Source organism: Helicoverpa armigera, chromosome 3, assembly GCF_030705265.1.
Source record: "Helicoverpa armigera isolate CAAS_96S chromosome 3, ASM3070526v1, whole genome shotgun sequence".
NCBI classification, from domain to species: Eukaryota; Metazoa; Arthropoda; class Insecta; order Lepidoptera; family Noctuidae; genus Helicoverpa; species Helicoverpa armigera.
This window is the reverse complement of record NC_087122.1, coordinates 13420801-13436333: the sequence shown is the minus strand read 5'-3', so window position 1 is coordinate 13436333 and position 15533 is coordinate 13420801. Positions and strand designations below refer to the sequence as shown.

The following is a 15533-nucleotide window of genomic DNA, read 5'->3' as shown; positions in this document are numbered from 1 at the left end:
CTCATGTCAAGCGATACCTGATGAAATTAGTCGGGAACGGAACGTTTGACAAATTGCCTCCACTTTGGAAGGTCGCCAGTTCGATGCCAACTCCACTCTACCTGGGAATACAATTAATCTCAGTATTGTGTTTAAATTCTACTATTAATCCGTACGTCGGCCGAAAATTTGGGAGGCTGTAGCTTCGAAAATGAGTTTTGTTAGACATAGTTGGGAACTATGAACGTTGCGGCGAGGTTAGAATTTCAGCCTTGTACTAACTGGTTTTGTGACTAATGATGATTATTGTTTTGGTGTAAAATTGTGTAAATGCCTCTCTGAGCCTCCATTTTCATGACTGAGAGGTACCTAATGAGCTTTTTTAATAAATTGGTATACAGTTTCTATTGGGTGTAGGTTCAATTTGGTTACTTACATGATAAAAAGTGATTGTGTAGTGTACCTATTATAAGCTAAAATCAATAAAGTCATCATATCTATTCAAACATTTTTTGCGAGATCTCAAGAACAAACTACTTAATATTATTTTGCATTTTATCCCTACCGGATATCATGTTCACATTTTTACCACAATTTTAAACTTTTCTAAAACCACTTTCTCAAGAAATATAGCAGAAAGATAAAGCACGAAAACTATTCATATGCTAATGTTACCGTATTCTACGATAAACACGTAACAGGCATGAAACTTTAAAAAAATACAAAGCCCCTGTTAAAAAGTTGTTAGCAATGAACATAGTTTACAAGTTTTCTTGCTCGCGTTCTGCAAAAGGATTTTTGTTCAAAAGATGCGGAATTTGCATTCGTATTTTAGTTAACAAAGCCTTCTTGTAACGAAGGAAAAGATCTGAATGAAGATAGTTGCTTCGTTTTGTTTGGGAGTTGTTTTAAATGTCTAGATCACTATTGTTTTACATTATATAATAGGTAAATACGAGCTTTTAGTTTCAACTGCGCGACAGTTAATGTTCACCGCACCCGAATGAATAGAAGCATGTAGCTGTCTGCAAAGTAACACTAATTTTGATATCATCAGCTGCATCTGTCCAGCCGTCTTACAGACAAAAACAAACGCAACACGATTGGTTCTTGGATGGGTAACCATATGTGTCATGACGAGGTTGTTTGCATTTTTCAAGACATTTTAAGTTTGTGAGTCTGAGGCTATCATTTTAAATCTTTGGCGGTCGTCACGTGAAGTTGAAAGCCAGAAAATCAGACAGCCAGTCTTGCCAAGGTGTGTTGGATTGCTTGGGTAAAGATGTTTCAGATTGATAGTCACTTCCACCGACATAGTTAGGAAAAGGCTAGGCAGATGAATAAGAATAAACGAACTTTTCCATTGTAACTGTACCGCACGAACCCCTATTCGTGTGGTTTTTCATTCGATTGATGAATTGGAACTCGCGGTCAGGCCCGAAGTGCAAATTGGTTTTTCGCTTCGATTATTATTTTCAAGCAGAGGTGGGTTTTTTGTTGCTTTCCAGCACAAATGGTTATACGGTATCATTGGTAGCTGGAATAATTGGTAAAAATGTTTTGTTCTTAAGACAGCACCTTATCTGTCTCTTATTCAAATTGAAAGACATAGGTACTTCACGCTGCTTCGGTGTATAGCCTTTTTAAAAAGTTTTTTTTGAGTTATGAAAAATAAATAAAAATAACTTGCCTAGCCTTTTACCTACTAAGTTGGAAAACTATATAAAATATTAGAAGATTAACCAGTATATGTATGGCTGGAATACACTATGTTCGTAATATAATATTTTGGGCTATTACCAAAACAGCAAAATCAAATACCACCAAATAGTATATAGGTACCAAGCTAATCTCACACCATTATTCTACTAAATAAACCCACAAAAATATAAAGTTTTATGTTCTCGGTACAATGTATGGAATGCCCAGTTATTTTTTATTACCGGGCAGACGCATTACAAGGAATATTTACTAAAGGAACAGGGACGGAGTTGTTAAACGCAGTCCATTGAACACTGACTATGAGTTCGTTAACGAAAGTCATCGGCAAGGTTATTGGGAAGACGCAATGGAATATGAAATCGAATGGATGTAGTTAATAACTTGCTGTATTGGACGTATATCGAACAATTATCGGAGAATTAAGATGGGAGGAAGGTTATTACTGGTACAATGAGGTCCAGAGGGAACAAAGGTTGTTTTCCCACAAAAAAATGTTCAATGAGGTCAAAAAAATAATGAGTAAATTGTGTATCGATATTCTCCAAAACTGATCTTTATTTTGTTTCATTATTTTCACAATTTAATTCATAGTTGATATATCAATTAATCGCTCCCAAAATCAAGTACCTCTTCTGAAATCAACCTCATCCAAGTTGGCACCTATCCACGGTTTAATTAGCTTCTAGAATTCAAGTACCAAGCCTTTTGGTCACTAACCGTTGTCTCAAATTCCTGTACCCTAAGGGGTGACACATTTTAGTGCTGTTGGAATGTTACCCGGCTTTGTCCAGATTACTGGTAAAGGGTACTGTGAAAGCCTAAGAGGTTCCGGTACATGTGAAATCAATTGGAAGGTTAGTCGGCCATGAAGTCGTTGCTGTAGTGTCAAAGCTTCTAGCTTTAGTAGTTAGGCCGAGTTAGACTGTTTACTGTTTAGCTGTGAAGGCTGTGTCGTCGCTTGAAGCTGTATGTGGCATGTCTTTTTTTTTAATATTTTAGGTTAGGTTATAAAATAAAAATGCACGGGTAAGTATTCAAACTGTGGGTAAAGGTTCAACCTCTCAAGTATGAGGGCGCGGGTTCGATCCCAGGTCAGGCAAGTACCAATGGAACTTTTCTAAGTAATCTTAGACACTATTGGCTGTGTTTCGGATGGTACGTTAAACTGTAGGTCCCGTCATCCTTGGCAGTCGTTACGGGTAGTCAGAAGCCAGTAAGTCTGACATCAGTCTAACCAAGGGGTATCGGGTTGCCGAGGCAACTGGGTTGAGGAGGTCAGATAGGCAGTCGCTTCTTGTAACGCACTGGTACTCGGCTGAATCCGGTTAGACTGGAAGCCGACCCAAACATGATTGGGAAAAAGCTCGGAGAATGATGATGATGACGGGTAAGTATTCAAACTTTCGGCAACATATAAACGATTCGGTACAATTTAAGTTATGGCGGAATTAATCTGGCGTCACTCTGCGCAGCAGTCGTTCCAAACGCCATTTACGGCGCTTTCACACTAGGGGTTTTTGTCACTCATTCGAGACGATCTTTGCCGCGCGGAAAATCCGTTAGTATGAAAGCGCTTCAATGAGATTCTCAGAATCAACTCACTGAAATTGTTCTTGGCTTACAACAGCTCATATCTCTCTAGCGATGAACCTGTTTTTGCAACAAAATTTAATACTCGTATAACACAATGCAACAGTTCTCTAAAGTATCCTTTGATAGACTGTTTTCCTGGAACTTAGTGGCACGAGGAAGCTTCGAGGAGACACCTCCCACGCCACGGAGTAAGGAGAGATGAGCGGAGGTGCCATAATGCAGGTAGGTCAGGCCTTCTTCTAGGCCGACGTGACCAAAGCGATCAGGTACAAGAAAACAAACGAGGCCTTCTGGTTATTTGAGACTTTTAACGATTTTCTGTATAACAAAAAATGATCGGGTTCAAAGAAGGCGTATAAGGGTGAAGAGTTCCCCGCACACGCGTATTTTGGCGCGCTACTTTCTTAGGAGATTTTTCATAAGGTACCTCCTCTAGTAATTCTGTTTTCCAAGGTGTCGGCTATCATAATGGGAGCTGTCGGGATCTCAAGACGTTCTGCGAACACGTTCCGAAGTTCCTTTCTATTACCTTCCAACAATTTCCTAAACTATTGCGTGTAAGTCCGACAGAATTTATCGACATTTCTTCAGTAAATATTTTGAAAGAGATAGGAGAAGTTTTTAGATTTAGAATTTAATTTGTATTTTTTTTTCAAAATCGGTGTTTTACTTTTTCAGCTTTAGTCGATAGTAAAGAGAAAAAAGCGTATAATTTATTGCTCAGATATACAAATGGGTATTTTTTTCAACCAGCGAATGTGAATGTTTTTAGCTATATAAATTGTCTAACTCATGGGGAAAGACTCATACTTTTTCTAAATATCAGTACTGGACTAAGAACATACTTATATATCCTTACTTCTTCTCGTCTTTTCTATAAGTACTTTAAAATCAATTCAACCAATTTAAAAACTTACATAAGCACCTACAAAACCTAAATAAGTTTCCTTCTGTCTTTTCTTACACCATAAATCTATACAACACTAAACAAACAAGAAATCCTTCTCATATTCCTGCTTATACCAGCTTTGACATTTCCAATTACATCGACAATGGCTCGATAAAGGAGACGTTCAATTAGCCGTGTTCCCGGAGCCCGGGATCCCGGGGCGGAGATTAAAGTGGACTGCCAGGCCAGCCGTGTTTGTCGGATTGAAGAGTAGGGATGTGGTGACGTGGGATTTTCTTTTATTTATTGATTTGTTTTGAGTTTTAATTACACACGTGAAATTGATTTTTTCGATCCAATACATTGCTTATGTTTTGCACAATTTTAGATTAGAATTTTTTTAAATATGAGTGTCAACGTAAGGAAAAGTGAAGTTAATTCAATACAGATTGATGGTCACAATTTAGATACAATATAGTCTTTTTTTTAGCTTATAAATAATTTTAAGTAGATAATGATCAGTTTTGTCATTTTCAGGATATTCTACTTTCACCATTCCGTCACCATACCAATTTTCCTCACGCCATCCAAACCCATAATCACCTAATTATCCAATCCTTACGTAAAACGGAACGTACAGTACACCTAATGACGTCACTTATCCTAAACACATTGCCGACATTACACGTTCCGTTACACCTATCTCTCACTCCAATTAGGATACTAAACGCGAGCCGTGATCAGTACCATATACTTTTCAACTTCTGTTCAAAAATACACTTTATTTGTTCAGTGTAGGGTTGGTTTTTGATTGGTAGTAAGGGTGTTTAGACTAAGGATTATACGTAGAACAATGAGCCTTGTATAGGAGTATTAGTGTTAATGGTATCTGGACTGTATGTTACGAAGTGATTGCAGTGTGTTGTTCTTAGTATGGGTTTAGGAGTTCATGGTGATAGGGTATTCGAATTTGGAAGTGGAAGTAGAGTAGCGTTATGAATTAATAGATTGGTCCTTAAGGTCCTCGCATTGAGCGTGAAAGGACCAATTTCATTTTAAATCATTCTATGCGATACATGGATGTTGAAAATTATGATCTACATTAATTTTAACAGTCAATTTAAGATTATTAGGTAGGTATTAATTTTATTTATCGAAATATTATTGATAAAACAATCGAAATAATGTATTACGTTAGTAATACGGTAGTCAAGTCTAATTTATCCCCAATCAAACATTGAGGCCTACATTTTCAGTGTTTCACAATTGAAAACTTTTTTGGACTAAGAATAAAAACAAATGGACAATGGACTAGAAAAACGCTTCAATTAACAGCAAAAATAGTTAATTAACTGTAAAACTAAAACAATTACGTTTTGTAGCCTTTTTTAAGGTTTTTCGAATAAACGACAAACGACATAGAAAAAGTAGTTGTATGTTCTTGCTGTTTTGATGTTGTCTGTTCATATAATACATATGTACCTGTAAACTACTTGAGGGGAAAACACAAGTAGTCAGCTACATCCGGTTAGACGGGAAGCCGACTCCGACGTGGTTGGGCTCGGATGGTGATGATGATGAAACTACTTGAGGGGAAAAGATTCTCGATTCTTCTTTATCCTCATTGTGATATAGAGACTGCAGAGTATAAACCCCAACTGGATGTCATAAGTCAGAATAGATTACCTTAGGCAGCTTAAATTATAATAACTTCTTGTTGCAAAGCCATCTTTTCCTTGAAGCAAGTCCGTTTTAAAACCAATTTTTAGTATAGATCTTAGTCATAGCAAGCAATGACGGACTGGAATATGTTTTCATAAAACATATTTGTATAGGTTTTTACAAATCGTTGTCCTTGAGGACTTGACTTAGTTTTATTATTTGAATATTCAGGTTTACAAATCGATGTCTCAAGGTTTCAGATAAGTTTTATTTTGCCACCAATTTCTAGAACAATCAAATGGCAGACATGCTTTTCAGTCTCAATACGTGAAAAAATCTTTCCAAAGATACGATAAGAATAAAATAAAAAAGACAAATAAAGAAGCGAAATCGTATCACCAGACTAGTGTATCAACAAATTGCTTGGTCGTGACAAAGTATTTTTCTTTCCCAGCTACAAACATCTTGACACCCCCTAGTTTCTGAGAACGTGACGAGACAGACAAACTGACGATTGATGTTCGACCCACTGCGTTTGGCGTGAACATTTTCTATAAACGACTTTTTGAATATGCGTGAGAATTTTGGGAAATTCTTTCGTGTAGCAATGTAGTTCTTTGTAAATGTATATTTTTGCTATGTTTTGTATTTCAAATGTCACGTACAAAAACTTGTCGACTAGAAATGGACGCGTTGCCAATATTGTATAATTTCACTCTTTATTTACTGGGGTACATAAAAGATTTTTGTAGTTATTTTTAGAGGTATATAAGGCACTCTCGTATACTCCTTGAAGACTTAGGTATCAAAACTGTAACTTATGACTATGACTCAAATAATACTATAAGACGTAAGTACTCTATGTTTACTATGTACCATCTATCATACTGTCTTTTATATAAATACTTTACATATTACCTGGCAGTATAACCCAATTAAGCTCTAGTGTGATTTTCAGAATAGTGATTAATGAGAAACTGGTTATTTTAGATTTTAGACTAAATAATCATAACTGTCTTAGTTCAAGGAGTACTAAGCATACTATAAATAGCTATATTTAGTATACAATAGGTTAATAACTTCACCTAATACGAGCGTCTGATCTAATTACCACAAAATTGCCTTCGCCTTTTCACTACACTGGCTTCTATAATGAGAGAACTTTGGCATTTAGGCAAACCCCTGGCTTAAATGCCAACAATATTTGTTCACCTATACTTATTAAAAAGGGAACTTATTAAAAGATACAAGTAATTTCCATGGAAGAAGCCTTAGTCAAACAAGACATGAATTTTCTTTCATCATAAGTTATGTAAAATGAGCTTAGCAAGAACTGTAGATATTGTACTTAAAATAAAATTAATACTTCAAAAATCAACTACACAGCCTCTCAACCCTGTGAAAGAAATACGAAATATTTTCCACAAACCACAAAAAAATATTCTAAAGAATAACATTCATCTAAAAAGAAAATGCGCTTAAAAACCACACGGCATCCATTATTCATGAAAACGTAAATGAACTTGGACATAATAATAAAGATATAAAGTATATCTGCTGGAATCGGCTTAGGGTTATTTAAATCTCGCGTATGGCCGCAAAGCTTCTTACGGGAGTTATGAAGGCGGGCCTAGGAGACGACGATTTTAGTTGGAGTTATGACTGTTTTGATTTCCATATAAGGGTGAGTAAGGGAAAAGTCTGGTCTGTGATTTGAGTATTTAGAAGGTTGATATTATAAGCTAAAAAAGTGGCTAATCAGTGTCGCTGTATATCCGTATTTATTAAGGGAAAACTATTGAATGATTTACTTTATTGCACAATGAGTCTTTCCAGGCTGTAAATCATAATTTATGGCAGAAAAAAAATGCCAACAAACACAAGACTTAGAAATGTGCGTCAACCACATAAATCAAATGTATTCCGTAAATTAAATCTTTAATAAACTTACTCCACGAAACCTGCCCGCACAGAACACATGTTTTATTAAAGAGAAACACACGACCCTTAGTTGGTCCCACAAACCGTTCGCAGGTTTTTTTGTCTGACCAAAAGTATAATCTTCTTTGTGCCTAAAAACTTTTTGCCTACCACATTGGGGTAGTCTAGGATTAACAAAAGGTTTCGGAGTGTTCCAGATAAAACGTAATGTAATACGAACCGTGGTCAAAACGTTGTGTGGAATTGTAAATGTCGAATCAGCTCTTCTATTGTGTACCCACTTTTGGGATGTGATGCTTTTAAAATCTCGTGAAATTATAATGGGCTTGTTGTGTTTTGATGTTTTTCTTATTCATCGTATGAATTACTCTGAATTCGGGAGCGGTGCTGTGATATGTTGTGAATTAAATATTTTATGGATCAGCTTGCCTTTAAGTTGGTATGAATTAACGGTTTCGGAACTGGTATCCGGAAAAAATGCCTGATAACCGAATTGCAGCTGCTCAACTTACAGTGAAAGAATTGTTTAATGAATTAAATATTTTCTGGGCCTTTTCGGTGCAAACAATCGAACCTTTCCGTTTTCGGCAATTATTTTTGGTACAGACTTAATCACAAATTAATGATAGAGACCTCCTTGAATTTGTTTACTAATAGATTTTTAGAACGTGTCAACGTGCAAAAAACTTTATCATTGACCTCATTATTGACGCATATTATGACGTTTTAGATTTGTCATTTCGGTAACGCAAAATTTGAAAAATTTTAATGCCACGAAACGATATTCACTATGGAGGAAAATGATTCTACAAACCTGGATCTGGAGTTTAAGAGGTATTTGCAACTGTTACGGCCTTATTTAGGACAGTTAGTCGACCAAAACGTGATTAAAATCTGCGACAATTGGATACAGAGGCTTTCAGATTGTAAGGAAAATGAAAAACCTTTGCGGAATAAGTACGTTTTTGTCCTTTGTTACCAACTCGCTAGGGGGGTACTAGATTTGCCATTCTTGAACCAACCTCCAAAGGATTTGCTACCTCTGTCTGACGATCTCATCAGTGAAGAATCCTCGACTGAAGTAGAGTATATGGTCATCAATTCGGACGAACCACGAACCAAAGTCATATTCGACAGCAAAAAATTAAACATCTCGGAAACAGATTGCTATTCACAAGACTTGGATAAAGTTACGGAAAGCTTGACAAGTAGCGAATTACCCATAACAATTATAAAAGATCAGTTCCCAACTCATAAACAAAATATTTTTTGTTATACCTGTCCAGAGATACTACAGACTTACACAGAAACTGAGGAAGGCTATGAATATAGAGCTAATAATCTTGTGAAGAAATTGAGAGAGATTAAGATGCAAAACCTGCTGCTTCAAAAGGAGCTGGTGGCTTTGAAAGAAGATGCTAAAAACCAAAAACAGGAAGATTACATTTATGAGTGTATAACAAAGGTTGATAATGCTACAAGTGCATTCATTCGAAATAATGAAAGCAATAGTACTCTAAACTCTTTAAAATGCCAACTTCAAGAGATGCAAGATAATCGCAATTCTTTGATACAGAGATTAAATAATTTGCAGGATCAATTAGATCACGCAAATGAGATAAAGAAAAATGAAATAGATGAAACCGAAGCAAAGTATAAACTAGAGTTAATCAAGGTCCGAACAGCAGCGAGAGAGGAAACTAAAGAATTTTACGAGAAGAAAATAGAAGAGTTACGCGAAACCTATGAAGATACTATAAATAAAATACAGGACACCGCTACGATGAAAGTTAAAGATATTAATAAATGTAAAGATGATTTGATCGAAGAGAAAGATAAGCTCTTAGAAGCTAAGGACGCAGAAATAACGCGCTTAAAGTCTCAGGTAGAGGAACAGAAGAATAATTTTCATTCGATGCTCAACAAATTCATGGAAAGGTCTGGCGACGATATGTCAGGTGATACAATAAGGTTCAAGGCTCAGCAGTTAGAAAAACGTCTTAACAAAGTGGAGAAATCTAAAGCAAAATGTACCAAAATCTATGAAGCTAAGTTAGCGCAGCTACAGAGAGAGAAACATTTAGCTGAATGTTCATTGCAGCTGCAGTTAGTAAGACAGAGGGCTCAGGTTGTGAATGAATTGACCGATGAAAACCAAGCTGAGTTGAATACCTCTCTGGACAAACTCGAGACCAAGTATAAAGAAATAGTTGCTAATGTTCAAGCAACGGCGATACAGAGGAGGATGCAGGATCAGCTCGCACTGGAGTCCATATTCCAAGCAGCGTGCGGCATCCACGATCAGGTTCCAGCACAATTCAATCCCATCCCAAAAGCATCACGCAACCAAAACCAGAGTTACAACAGCGAACTCTCAACCCTAATGCGCGGTAATAAAGTTGGAAATGTACTTGTTGGGGGTAACAATAACAAGTCTTTTGGTGAGGAAAGTATGGTGGGTGGATTTTGTCTCAATGGCGAAAGAATGGGGGAACTATTCGAAAGGGTTTACATTCCTCAGAGGGACAACGGGGAGGCTAAGTGAAACTATTTAAATTGTACCTCGTTATTGCAATTAAAACTAAATGTTTGTGGTCTGTTTATTAAATTTTCAGAATGTTCAGTTGTTGTTTTGTTCTAAATGGTTGGGTAATTTGCGAAGTATTTACAGGTGTTGAAGTCATTTGTAGGCTGACCAAAGGAATTAGAGTAATCACTTTTGTAGTTCTTATTTATAACAAAATGCTTTATTGCGTGATTGGACGCCATTTTCTAAGCATTGAAAACGAGTTTAAATACATTAGGTAGTAAATTGTTCAATACACGTATTACCAAAGTTTGAAGTAATGAATTACTTCGATCATGAACTTTGGACGTAGAATGCTATTTTAAATTACTTTTAATATTTCTCAACAATATTTTTTTATTGGAATTTATTGAGTTCTGGATCACCCACACATCACTTTTATAATATTACTGTGATATACTGAAATTAGTCCCATTCCACTATGTCGGCTGCTACTTCCTACCTCCTAAATTATTCTCAATACTAACCTCTCTTATTAGTAATAATACCTAATTATTATGTACGAACAAGAACGTACTGCCTTATAAACCTCTTGGGTTGTACCTAATTTTCTCCATTAGGCCCGCGGTCGTGTTGGCTTGCGGTCATTATATCTTACACATATATACCTTTCGTTATTAATAATTTATTATAGGTATCTACATAATGTTTATTACTATTTATGTTCGGTATTTGCCTTGCTAATATGGCGGTTTTGTGTGTAGGGTCCAAGCCTGGTTTCATGTATGAGGTAGAATCGTTGAGTATGTTTGATTTTGATGATTAGCTGTTTTCAGGTATTTAGCCTGAAAAAGGACGCTAGGCTACTTTTTATTAGGGTGTGTCACAGAGAGACACGCGTGGAACCACAGGGATCAGCTAGTTAATTATCATTTAAACTCAATTCAGAGATTTATTAAAAGTCAATTAAATTAAATCAAATAAAACTGAAAGTCGTATAGTGAAGTAGTAAAGATAAGTTTAATTAGCTTCCGTAGGATATAATACTTAAAACTTTTATGTATGAAATTAATGTACTGGGATAAAGCTATTAGTTTTTGACGAAACATAAAATAAAAGTGTGCAGCTTATTTCTTTTAAAGAAAGCAGGATATTTGGTTGCCGTAGATAAAAGCGGAATATTCGTATCTTTTGTAATAATAACTAAAAATATTTTTAGCAGATTTATCTCATTATCTCACGAAAAATGTAATCTGTTTTTAACATACATTAAACCTGGAATTAAACAGAGTTTAAATAAACGTTAATTCAAAACACGAACATACATTTAATTCATGATCTGCACCAAAACCATTCGCAGAAAATACTCCCAGTATTGTACCCAGTTCCAATAATAAGCCTAGTATAAAAATAGCTGTTATTTATTTACGGAACGGTTCCTTGGTTCCGGCACGTTAGCCAGCTAATCCATTAAGTCAACAGGAGCCTTGTTTGCTTGCACTCGAATAATCTTATGCAAGCCTTCCATTAATGTACAAGGGTTGTACTGGTGAAATGTTTCATTGAGAAACTATTGTATTACAAAAAGGCAACAGTTTTTATAAATTGTACAAATTCATCTAAAATTGATTCATTTCCATCCATTAACATCCATCCATTGCATATTGTTAATGTGTTATTTTTGTGTAGTATTCGCATATTTTGAAACAGAAAGTATGTAATTTCTAGGATCAATACTGTTAGTCTTAAGAAAAAGTATAGACCAAAACCTGGTGGTAGTTTTGATATCCACTAACCTGAAATAAGTCTTTCTTTTCTAGTGGACCGAAAAAAAGGTTAGGAAAATTATTTCTTTTAAATCTATACTAATATTATAAAGCTGAAGAGTTTGTTTGTTTGAACGCGCTAATCTCAGGAACAACTGGTCCGATTTGAAAATTTCTTTCAGTGTTAGATAGCCCATTTATCGAGGAAGGTTATAGGCTACTTTTTATCCCGGTACGGGAAGTAGTTCCCACGGGATGCGGGTGAAACCGCTGGCAGAAGCTAGTATTTGAATAAAATATCAGTGAAACCAACCCTACGTTAAAGCCAATAACTGAAACACTACAGAACGTACAATGCATTGTTCTCTATTATTTGCTGAAAGCTCTGCACTGTTTGGTTGTGTCTCTCTATTATAAAGTTAAGTATACGGAGTATAAAATTGTACAATTATTTAGACGCGTGTAGACAATCGTGTTGTATTTATTTTACAAAGAATACCTTTTATTACGATGGCTTATATGAGGCTTATCTACAGCTAAAAAAGTTTATGCCTTTTGGCAAAAAGACTTATGGCCACACTCAGAGATATTTAATGGTTACTTAAGCCGTTCCTTAGTGTAGATTTTCTATGAGAAACCGCCTTACTTATAAACGTGAATTAAATAATAAGTAAGGGCTGTTTAAGAAAATTATTATAAAACTTACTTATAAAAGTTGCTTAAGCATGTCTTAACAAACATTTAATCACTACTTAAGACTTTAAATAGTGATTAGTTAAAATGTTGCTTAGAAGGTGATTAGAGATTTTTATAAGTAAGGCTGTAAATGTCTCTGAGTGTGGCCATTAGATGTACAATCATACGAATTTCAAATGTTTTGATGAATAAGCTTATAGCTTATGAAATAGCGCCTACTTCTTTTCATATTGAACTTCATACGAGTTACGGACACTCAACGTTGCTATAATATTTTTGGTAGGCACACTTATGCTAGAAGTTATGTATAATATAACTATCTATATCTTCGATGCGAAAGAAATTCTGTCTGTTCGTATGTGACGCTTTCACGCCAATGCTACTGAACCGATTTAAATGAAACTAAGAAGGGACATATGTAGGCAGGCCACTTGACTATTTATCTACGTAGATGCAGAGAGTACATAGTTCAGTACATAGGGAACAGCTAGTTTAGGAACACGTGAAGTTTTTGTTTTATGCTTATTTGTCAACATTTTCTTAATAATGCTTTTGTTAGAAAGCTTCTTATTTTATCAGTATCACTTCGAGTTTCCTTGTCGAATTTACTGGGAGATGCTTGTCTTTTTATGGTTCCGTTATTAAACAATACATATCAATATTTTGCTTGCACATGCGGAAAGTATTTTATGTTATATTGTTCACGAGCTGAATGCTATCGAAGTCATTGTTAAGTAACGCGCTTAAGAATTCATATTTATCTAAATTCTTATAATGCTTATTATGGATGCCTTATTTTATTGTTTAGATAAGTGTGGTTTAATACTATTCAATACCTTATGAGCAGCGGTTATATAATACTTACGAAGGGCGGTAAGATATGCAGAGTAAAACGGCTGCTGATAATGTCACTGACTCTATATTATTTTCGTGTTATATAGCCCATTTATTAAGGAAGGCTATAGGCTACTTTTTACCTGGTTGAAGTGTAGTGGTTGCCACGCAGGTGAAGTTATTATATACCAATGAAGTGCTAAAGGCTAGGTAATATTGTGCATACTGAATCGCCACTTAAAGTACCTTTTATCCTTAAAGCCCTTCTTACAGTATGAGTTCATGATTAAATAAATATAATTTACCTTTGCCAAGTGGCAACTCTAGTTGTTTCCAATATCATGAAAATCAGGCTCAGTAAAGCTAATTTGTTTCCTAACAAATTGGCTTTCACATGTTAAATAGAAAAGTACGAGTAAGTATGGAAAAATCCATCCATTACGCTATTGGTGTAAAGATGTAAGTAACACATAGATTTGTCAAGTTGTAATACTTCAAGTAACACATTAGCACCTAGAATGTTCTGCCAATAAATAACAGTACTTATACATTATTGAAGATTTATTTATTGAATTTCTTTAGATTTGTGAGTGTTCGTAAATCCATTAGCTAAATAACAGATAATAATAACGGCGTCCAAGGCCGATTTCGGCCATGACAGCTGTTCTCATATGAGGAGATTAACCAGCTGTGCAGGACACCCTTATAGTGCAGAAGCATTTGCGCAGACACAAGGGCACTCACTATTCCTTCACTCTCATAACCCGATGGAGGACCGACATTAACGTACTCTCTGATGCACGGGTGAATCAATCACCAACGTCCAGACAACGGACTGCTTTGTGAAAGTTTCTAAAACCCACAAAGCGATTTCGGCTCGACCCGGGAATCAAACTCGCTATCTCGTGCACAGCAGTTGCTTGCGACCACTAGACCAACGAGGTAATTACAACAGATATTCATTAAATAAAAGATATTGCTTAAGTAGCCATTCGGATTTATTCAGTATCCAATTATATCATTATTTGACTTCGATTATTATTATCCTTATCACGTACGTAAACAATATCGGTATATCCGACCTTGTGAAGATCAAATGTGATTCGACACAATATGGAAAATACATCGCCTGCATTTTTTGTGGTTAAAGCCATAATTGAATATTGCATGTTAAAGTTTTTATTGTCTTTGTTTGTATGTAGGGTTATTGATTTTGACTTTATCCTTAAAAATGTTCTCCTTCACGGAGATCAGCATTTTGAAAAACTAAAAGAAAATTTGGGTGGAAGGTATGCAGCTTATGTTTTTCCATGTAACTGGTCTACCTAATATGCCCTTTTCTGACGTAGCAAACTATGAGCTGAAGCTTCCAGCTATGGTTGCAGCTTGAGGGAGAGTCAGACTTACAGAGTAAATATTTACTGAGTCCCTTCATTCCTTTTTGAAGCTCTTTGTGTACCAGGGTTCGGAAGTCTTTTGAAAAACCCGCAACCCCGAAAGGAATCCAATAACCTACAGCTACAGCAAAATGTGCAAATGACTGGATGCAGCAATGTGCTATTGACTTTTTTTACAAAGATAATTGCTGTAGGAATATTCCTTTTCAATATAATCTTAAGCAAATCGAATAGTTAAGTGATAATCGATTTACATACGCCAGTCACGAAGTTTAACTTCTAAGAATAGTTGTTTGTGGTATATTATCTTAATTACTGCAGACTTCATCGATCACGTTTCTATTAGGTTGATACCTTATAACTATAACCTAAACTTTTGTTTACTTTTTGTGGTTTAGGTATCATCAGTACACTTGTATCTTGTTGTAAAATGGGTGATTCTTAATCGCTTTTAAAAAGAATTTTCAACTGCATCACCAATCTGCCCGAGGAAGTTCCGTCAAAATCTTTCAATCAATATTTTATTT

General features: G+C 35.6%; 1 protein-coding gene across 1 annotated transcript; it reads left to right on the top strand.

The window, feature by feature from the left end:
- Positions 1–8487: 8487 nt before the first annotated feature.
- LOC110380303 (uncharacterized) lies at positions 8488–10409 on the top strand. The gene has a single exon (XM_021340247.3). It carries the CDS (start codon positions 8577–8579, stop codon positions 10329–10331), a length of 1755 nt encoding a protein of 584 aa, XP_021195922.1. The 5' UTR covers positions 8488–8576; the 3' UTR covers positions 10332–10409.
- The last annotated feature ends 5124 nt before the right edge of the window (positions 10410–15533 follow it).

What these genes read in the sequence shown, in the direction of transcription:
- LOC110380303 (XM_021340247.3), top strand. Translation starts at nt 8,577, where the DNA reads ATGGAGGAAAATGATTCTACAAACCTGGATCTGGAGTTTAAGAGGTAT.